This window comes from Corylus avellana, chromosome ca7 (genome assembly GCF_901000735.1).
Source record: "Corylus avellana chromosome ca7, CavTom2PMs-1.0".
Taxonomy (NCBI): domain Eukaryota; kingdom Viridiplantae; phylum Streptophyta; class Magnoliopsida; order Fagales; family Betulaceae; genus Corylus; species Corylus avellana.
The window spans coordinates 13360630-13369961 of NC_081547.1; the positions used below are offsets into that span (position 1 = coordinate 13360630).

General features: G+C 39.3%; 1 protein-coding gene across 1 annotated transcript; it reads left to right on the forward strand.

The window, feature by feature from the left end:
- The first annotated feature begins 620 nt into the window (after positions 1-620).
- Positions 621-1424, forward strand: LOC132188722 (protein SMALL AUXIN UP-REGULATED RNA 51-like). The gene has a single exon (XM_059603252.1). The coding sequence runs from the start codon at positions 668-670 to the stop codon at positions 1208-1210; it is 543 nt and encodes a 180-aa protein (XP_059459235.1). The 5' UTR covers positions 621-667; the 3' UTR covers positions 1211-1424.
- The last annotated feature ends 7908 nt before the right edge of the window (positions 1425-9332 follow it).

The following is a 9332-nucleotide window of genomic DNA, read 5'->3' on the forward strand; positions in this document are numbered from 1 at the left end:
CTAACTATTAGTTTCCGTCGCACGAAACACTGAAAAATACGGAAAATATTTTTGAAAAATTATTTTACGCCGAAATAAAAGGAGCTTAAGTATAACTGATTTATACACATAAAATGAGGATGTTAAGTTAAGATAGTAGAGTAATATTAGAAATCACATTTTTATGGTACGACCTTCCACAGTTTTGACGTGTTAGTTTCAACCAATTCTTAGATTAGGCCTTGTTAAAAAAAAAAAAAAAACCGTTAATTGAAATTGCTATAAGTCAACATTATCAGATAATGGTTAAATAAAAATGTTATATTTATAACCCCTCCGGACAGTAAGTGCAGAATCCAAGAGAAAGGGGATGAAATCTAGAAACTACTCGCTATAGGAATTAATTAGTCAGCTGAACAAACAAAAACCCCTTGATGCGTTTTGATTCCTAGAGATGAGGCAGTTGCACCTGTAACTGCCGTATCCTAATTTTGAATATACTATATATATTTTAATATAATAATAATAATAATAATAATAATAATGATTAATTATTGTGATTAACTCGGCACACCAGCATCTCAAACTTCTTTAAATTCTCACACCATCCCCCCACTTGTGATTTGGAAGCATCTGAAGGAGGAAATCTCAGCATCTCTCTTTGCAGCAAGCAAGCAAGAAACTGTTGATGATGGATTCAAAGAAGTCTAACAAGATCAGAGAGATTGTTAGGCTTCAGCAGATCCTCAAGAAGTGGAAAAAGCTTGCGAATGCTCCAAAGAACACCTCCAACGCCACCTCTCCCAGCACTGCAGCAGCCAGCGCCAACATCAGCACAGCAGGCAGCAAAAGCATCAAATTCCTGAAGAGAACACTCTCATTTCCAGACGTTTCCGCCGCTTCCAACGACGTCGTTCCGAAAGGATTTCTCGCGGTTTGTGTCGGGAAGGAGCTCAAGAGATTCATCATCCCCACAGAATACTTGGGTCACCAAGCATTTGGGATTTTACTGCGAGAAGCTGAGGAAGAATTTGGCTTCCAACAAGAGGGAGTGCTCAAGATTCCTTGTGAAGTGCATGTGTTTGAGAAAATCTTGAAGGTAGTTGAAGAGAAAAGAGAGGTGTTCTATTTGCATGAGTTTGGTTCCAATGCAGACAACAACGAGAAGATTGGGTGCTACTCACCGGATTGTGAGCTTACACCCTCTCATCATCCTCAAATGTGTAGATGACTCGTTGAATATTTTTCTTCTTCACCAAGTCTTTTGCTTTTTCTTTTTCTTTTTGTTTCCTTTTTGTTGTGAATGCAATGTATGAGGGAGAGGGGGTGAGATCTAGGAAGATTTTATAGATAATAAGGTTGATTTCTTTTTATGAAGGAAAATAGTATTAGTTGGATATCAAATATGATCCAGGTTTTATTGTATCTGCCATACTTTGGTGCAAATTAAGGGCATTAGATTTTCTTGATCACTTGAACAGAAGGGGTTGAGTTTCCTCTCAGATATTGTCATAATGGCATTTGTAAGGGTAAGATGAGATGTAGATCCACTGACCTGTAAAAGAAATATATAATGGGGTTTGCAAGCTCCTCTTTCAATTAGTTGTTATATATCTCCCATTTTGTATCCTACCTAAGATATATCTTAGAATAGTAATATACTACTAATTAACATTACACATCTTAGAAAAATAATCTGAAATTCATTATAGTTTTAGATAAGGTTTAAGGTCAACTACCCTTAAATAATAGTTTAGTTGAAAAAAAACAAATTATGGGCTGGAGCCAAAACTGAGCAGGTTTTTGTGTGACTCATTCTGTCCAAAACTGATTAGATGGCATTATGTAATTAATACCCCGAATTTTTCTCCCTAAGATTAAGAAATTTTAATTTCGAGCTTAAGCATAATTTTTGACAATTGGTAAGTTGAATAATGATTTTGGTGAAATTTTCCTTCGAATATGAACTTATTTTTGGAAAAATCAGATACTGATTTTTTTTTATTTGGAGACTTGATATTTGTTGGGTAATGGGTCGAAATGAACCCATTAAGTAGGGACATGAATCACAAATCGATGGACCATGCCCGTAAACCCACAGGTAGGCCCAATAAAGTTCGGATATATATGGTTCATGAGAGTAGTTGAGATCCCTAGTCCACGCGTCTCGGAAGTGATATCAATCATGATGATTCACCCATCGCAAAACATGATCACCACCCATGATGTATCATCACCTTGACACTTTCTCGGTAGACGTGTAGACCGAGAAAGACGGAATTGCAATAGGCCATAATAACTGCCTAATAGCTATTTAAAAGGAATCTTGAGTAGGGAAAAGGGGTTTGTCTTTTCTCATTGACTAGAATACATTATATTCTCTATTATAATTAGGGTTCTTTGGACTGACTTAAGAATCGAAGTTATTCCAAGCAGGCACACTCAGTAGCTTCCTATCTAAAGTTTGTTGTTTTTGCAGGTTAAGTTTTCATCTAGTTCCAGTGGTTCACCTATTTGGAAACTGTACAAACAATTTGGCGCTGTCTGTGGGAACAACTTAGTTTCCAGACAAAATTTGTAATGCCAGTGAATATGCATGCATTCAAGGGAACCTCGTTGTTCTTAGGAAGACGAAATTCCCGACCCATTGCTCGGTCCTAGGAATAGAGTTCGGCAGGATGGATAGCCCGGAACCTCTAATGATCCATAGGGGCGCATTGCATCCTTGGTGGCACACATGCTGCAAATGGCCAAGGAAATGGAGATCCTTCATAAGTAAAACCAAGAGCTTATCTCCCGAATCCCTCAGCCAAGACAAGAGCGGGAAAATTGGGAAGATAGGCGTAACGAATAGCATGACAACAATGATGATAATCATAGCCAAGCCAAGGATCATGAACATACGACAAAACGAGGCTCCCAACATAATGGTGATCAAAACCCACACAATCTTGATGTAGTAATGGAAGACTTGAAACTCAAGTATGAAGAGATGGCTCATGGAATAGCTCAGAAGGGGCAAGGGAACGGTTGGTAGTTGCGGTAGAATACCAACTTGCCATTTATTGATCTAGTGATGAGGTTTCCCTTGCTTGAGATTTTCAAGGTTCTCCATATCGTAAAGGTATAGCTGGGATGCAGATCTAGCTGATCATATGAAGAACTATTGAGCTCATTTAGTTCTCCATGGTACACCTAATGAGATAGTATGTTGGGCTTTCCCTTTGACTTTAAAGCGAAGTGCTCGAGATTGGTTTGGGAAACTTCCTCCAAAGTCTATAGACGGGTTCAAGACTTTAGGGCGAAAGTTTTTAACGCAATTTTTGGCAGTCCAAAGTCGCAAGCGGTCTCCAACATATTTATTGTCCTTGACCTAAGGAAAGTCTGAATACCTGAAGGATTTTATTGTGCGATTCAATTAGGAGAAATTAACTGTGGATGATCTAAAGGAGGATGATCTAAAGGAGGACATGGTGCTCACTGCCCTGCTTAATGGGATCAATGCAGAAGGATCTTTGATGATCAAATTGGCTCAGAAACCCGCCATAAGTCTCCATCAGTTCATGAGCAAGGCGAAGGAATTCATGAACCAAGAGGAAACTATCAGTGTGTTGCAGAAATTGAAATAGAGTGATGAATACAACCAAAGATTGATGAAAGAATTGAAGAAAAAAATAGACTCCCGAGAAATCGAGGAAAGGACTCTGAAGAAGGCAACAAAGAAATTTGGAGTCCCGATATATCTTTGGGATTTCAATTTTACTCCGTTGAATACTAGTGTGACTGAGATCTTTATGGAGATCAAGAGAGATCCAAATTTTCATTGGCCAGCTAAGATAAGGACCCCGCCACAGTGACGGGATAACCAAAAGTGCTGCGAGTATCATGTAGATCATGGGCATAATACCGATGAATGTGTATCCCTACGCCTTGAAATAGAAAAGTTCATCAAAAGTGGGAGATTGGTGAGATTTCTAGCCGATAAAAAAAAAAAAAAAAGAGGTATAAGATTCCTCGTTATAGCAAACCTCAAAGACACGAGGCTTAGAATGGTGAGGTTGAAGAAATGTCGGGGGGAACGAACAGAGAAGAGATGGGAATCATGAAAAGCAACACAATCCTCGCAATCAGGATGTCATTGCCGAGATTCAAACCATTTCAGGAGGACTAGTAGAAGGTGGCGAATCAAATTCCTCAAGGAAAGCCCATGTCAGGAAGATGAATGTGGGCAAAGTGTTAATCCTTGAAAGGCCGCAAGAAGCTCTGAAGAAGGACCCATTATCCCTGACATTCGCGAAAGAGGATGAATCGATGGTATTCATGCCACATGATGATGTGTTGGTGGTAACGATGACTATAGCAAACCATGTTATTCATCGGATTCTGATTGATAATCGGAGATTGATTGATATTCTTTATTGCCGACCTTTGAGCAAATGAAGATTGATTGCGACAAAATAAGGCCTTTTCAGTCTCCATTGGTCAGGTTTGTAGGAGAGCGGGTACAGCCAATATTATGAGTAATTTCACAAACTGTAACTGCAGGAATCTCCCAGAGACAAGCAACAATGATGGTTGATTGCTTAGTGGTTGATCGATCCTCGGCATCTAATGCAATAGAGGGAAGGCCATCCTTAAACATGTTATAAGCGGTAACTTCCACTTATCAATTGAAAATGAAGTTTCCAACAAACCATGGAGTAGGAGAAATCAAAGGCGATCAAGTAACGGCCCATAAATGCTATAACACTACCCTAAAGAACCGGCAAGAAGAGGAAGCCTTTTAGTTGGGAGTGTATGTGGAAGAAAAGAGGAATATCAAAACGGAGAACCGGCTGAAGAGTACATTCCCGTTGGAGAAAACAATAGGATCAAGTAGGTTCTCAATTAATCCAAGAAGTGCAAGAAGAGTTGGTTAGCTTCCTCCAAGCTAATATAGAAGTGTTTGCATGAACGCACGAGGATATGCCAGGAATTGATCCTTCGAAAATTGTCCCCCATTTAAACGTTAACTCGACGATGAAGCCGATAAAGCAAAATAGATGAAGTTTCACTCCCAAGCGCAACCAAGCAATAGTCGAAGAGGTAGAAAAGCTACTCCAGGCTGGCTTTATTGAAAAAGTTCAATATCCTGATTGGTTGGCCAACGTGGTGTTGGTAAAAAAATCCAACGGTAAATGGAGAATGTGCATGGATTTCATGGATTTGAATAAGGCATGTCCTAAAGATAGCTTCCTCTTGTTGCGGATTGACTCTTTGGTTGACTTGATTGTCGGGTATCACCTTCTTAGTTTTATGGATACATTTTCAGGGTATAACCAGATTTATGTGCATGATGTAGATTAGGAAAAGATAGCTTTCATAACTGACCGGGATTATACTGCTACAACGTCATGCCTTTAAGATTGAAGAATGCTAGGGCAACCTACCAGAGACTGGAGAATGAAATGTTCAAGGAGTAGATCAGGAGAAATATGGAGGTGGATGTGGACAATATGTTGGTAAAGAGTGTCAAGGCTATTGATCATGCAACTGATTTAAAAGAGACATTCGAAACATTAAAACCTTTCGACATGAAGCTAAATCCTTCCATCAAAGGCCAGGTTTTAGCGGATTTTTTGGGTAGTTTATGTGGATAGGTCATCCACAAGAAAGAATAGAGGAGCATGAGTGGTATTGATTACCCCGGATGGCCAAGAGTTGGGTTATTCTATGAGAATGAATTTTAAAACAACCAACAATGAAGTAGAGTACGAGGCGGTTCTGGTTGGGTTAGAGATAGCTCAAGAATTGGGTGCCAAGTACGTGGAAGTAAAAAGTGACTCCTAGGTAATTTTCGGTCATGTACATGGGGAGTTTGAATCTCGAGGGGAAAGAATGAAGAAATACCTATCAAAGGTACAAGATGCTCGTGAGCACTTCAAACATTTTAAAATAACAAAAATTCTGAGAGAAGAGAATGAGAGAGCCAACCAATTGGCTCGGCTAGGCTTGGCAACGTATGAGGAGATTGAAGCCTCTGAAGATCATGTGCAGATATTGTTCGAGCCAACAATCACCAAGATGATCTCGGTATTAGTGTTAGAGACTGAACCGGTTTAGGCATCTGACATCATACAATCCCTCAAAGAAGGAAAACACCCAGAAGATCGGAAGAAAGCATTACAACTAAGGACTAGGTCCGATCGATACAAAATTCTACATGCTTTTGTCACCGACAATGGAAAACAGTTTGAATGTGATTCTTTTCGTGAATGGTGTTATAAAGTTCACACGAGGAACTAATTTTTATCCTCGGGACACCCTCAGGAAAATGGGCAGGTGGAAGTAACAAATAAAACCATTTTCAAAATTCTGAAGAAAAAGCTAGGAGAGCCAAAAGGAGATTGGGTGGATGATCTCCAGGAAGTACTATGGGCATACTGAACTTCTAAGAGAACCCTTACCAAGGAGACCCCCTATGCACTAGCTTTTGGTATGGAGGCCGTTATTCCAACGCGGCCTAAAAAGATGCTACGAAGCGGTCGAGGGTTGAGAGTGAGTGGAGGTAGCATTCCACCAATGCTCGATGAAACAATCCAGATTCCACACTATGCTGTGGGCTGGGGAGAGAGCTGCTCTGCGAAGTTGGGCGTTCAGTGTTCTTATGGATGAACCATAGACGAAAGAGAATAGAAAGTTCCTTAGCACAAGCGCTAAGCGATAATAATACCTTCAAAAAAGAGCGAGGGAGTGATGGGAAACCTTAGTCTATATGTTGCTCATGAGCCCCTAAGTACCAGTCTCGCAACAGTACTAGCACAAAAGGATCGGTCCTTCATTTGTCGATCGTTCATGAGTCGAACTCGCTCTCTTGCCACGCCTTTCATTCACTTGCTTGAATCGAACTCAATCACTCTTTTTGTTTGGAAGATCATTCGTTCTTCACTCTCTTGAGGTGGGGTTGGCCCAGATTCTGAACAAAAAATTACTACCTAGGGCTCAATGATGAAGGAATCAAGTTGCACCTTAACCTTTTGCAGGAAAAAAGAGATCAAGCTTAGATAGCTATGGCAGCATATCAGCAAAGAGTTGCTCGGTACTTCTCCAAAAAAGGTTAGGTGCAAGAGTTTCAAGTTGGGTGATTGGGTGTTGCGTAAGGTAACTCTTGCTACCAGGGATCCCATCGAAGGGAAGTTAACCCCTGCATGGGAAGGACCATACAGAGTAGTGGGATGCCATTGAGCTAGAGCATACCATGTTGAGAACAGAGAAGGAAAGAAGCTCTCGAGGCGGTGGCACGCGGAACACCTTATGAAGTACTTTGTTTAGTATTCTATTTTGCAATTTACTATTGTAAGCAGTACTATTAATGAACTATGTTTCAGGAATTGTTTTCTGCGTCAAACAAAACCTCTCGGAAAATGAGAATCCTATAGGCCCGTTTCCGAGAGTAACTAAACCTCTCGAAAAATGAGAAGCTTATGGGCTTGTTTTCTAGAGTAATTAAACCTCAAAAAATGAGAAGCTTATGGGCACATTTCTGAGGGTAACTAAACCCTCTGAAAAAGAGAAGCCTATGGGCCCGTTTTCGAGAGTAACTAAACCTCTCAGAAAATGAGAAGCCTATGGGCCAGTTTCCAAGAGTAGCTCAACCTATCGAAAAATAAGAAGTCTTTGGGCCTGTTTTCGAGAGTAGCTAAACCCTTTGAAATTGAGAGGCCAATGGACCCGTTTCCAAAGTTAAGGTTCAGTATGCATGCAAAGATAGTTTGAATAAGAGTAAAGTACTGTCAACAAAATGCAACTTGTTCTTCATTCACGATTCAAAAGTAAAAATACAAGTTACAGATGGTGGTGAAAGTAAAACTAAAACGCACCCGTGATGTATGTGCATGAAAACTTATAACATTTATTCTAAATCCTGAGGAGTTCGTGAACTCAAATGTGAAGTGTAGGTTACTTAGATGTATCAAAAAGTGAGACATATCAGTAGTCGAAATAACCTCAATACATTGGGTAATCGCATGTAGCATTGTGGAAACACCAACTTTAAGAAGAAATCCAAATCCTTTGTCAGAGAACAAAGATATAAGAAATATTCCCCTTATTTTAGATTTAATGGGAAAGATTATGCTAAAGCTTAGGCCCAAGTGTTTTCAGTAGGTGTTGGGATCGTTTATGTAAAGTTCAAAAACTTTTCTTTTTACATATTGGAATAAAACACGATCCCGAAGACCTTTTACCATCAAGACAAACGTGTTTGGACCTAAGGCAAACATATATGTTAAATTACTTACATGTAGATTCGGCCTCTCCTAGGCATTGGGGCATAGGAGTGTACATACGTTCTTCCCATGATGTCGGACTAAGTAGTTGAAGTTCCAACAAAATTGAAAACTTCAAATGTGAGTCCATATCATCTCACCTTCATCGCATTCTTCGTGTTCTTCATGAACTTGAAGAACATCTTTATATTCTTCATTGTATTCATAAGGAACTTCTTGAAGACTTGGGAGTTTATCAATGTCTTCAAGATCCTTAAACAGCTGGGGAGAAGATTGCTCCATTAGATTTTATCTTTGATGTTTGAATATGACTGTGAGTATGGACTCACAAAGTTTTCTCAAGAACAAGCTAAACTAGAAGTGAAACTTTGAGAGAATAAATTCTCCCTAGCCGTGTATTCACTCTTGTGGGAGAGTGATCTTGTGTTTTCTTGTTTTTTTTTTTTTTTTTACAAAATGACAAGCTTATGAATTGTGTCTGTCTGGTAGACTGTTGCACTTTACTTCGCAATTGAACCTCTATTTATAATACTGAGATCCCATGAGAAAAGTATTTTTAAACCAATCAATTTATATCAGCTCAAAGAGAGACTAAAGAAAAATATCATTAGCTTAATAAGCTTATGACCATGTCTTCCTAGGCCATGTCACACGACTTTATTTAATCACAATTACTTCCTCTAAATAATTGTGGTTGCACTCTAATGATTATTTTTTATTTAATCAATTAATCCACATGACGTACTTGCTTATTACATGTTACCCATCTATAGAATCATTCCATAGTCGAACCAAAGTTTATGAATTATCACTTTGTTCACTACCTCTTTTTTTTTAGTCACTGATTTAAATTTGCTAGCATGTATTTGGCCTTATTCAATGATCAAACCATGTGTTTGTATTTTCCCATCCTAACCATCTTCACCGAGTGCATCTCCTTAACAACACTTTGGTAGACTTCTTTGCGGTTGAGTGATGTGTATGACGTGGTTTGAAATCAGCACAAAAACTCCAAGTAAGCGAGAAGGCACAAAGCCTTTTAGGCAGCCTTACTTGGTACAAACAGTGGTGAGATGTATTCTCACA

Coding starts and splice junctions, on each gene's coding strand:
- LOC132188722 (XM_059603252.1), top strand. CDS start 668: ATGATGGATTCAAAGAAGTCTAACAAGATCAGAGAGATTGTTAGGCTT.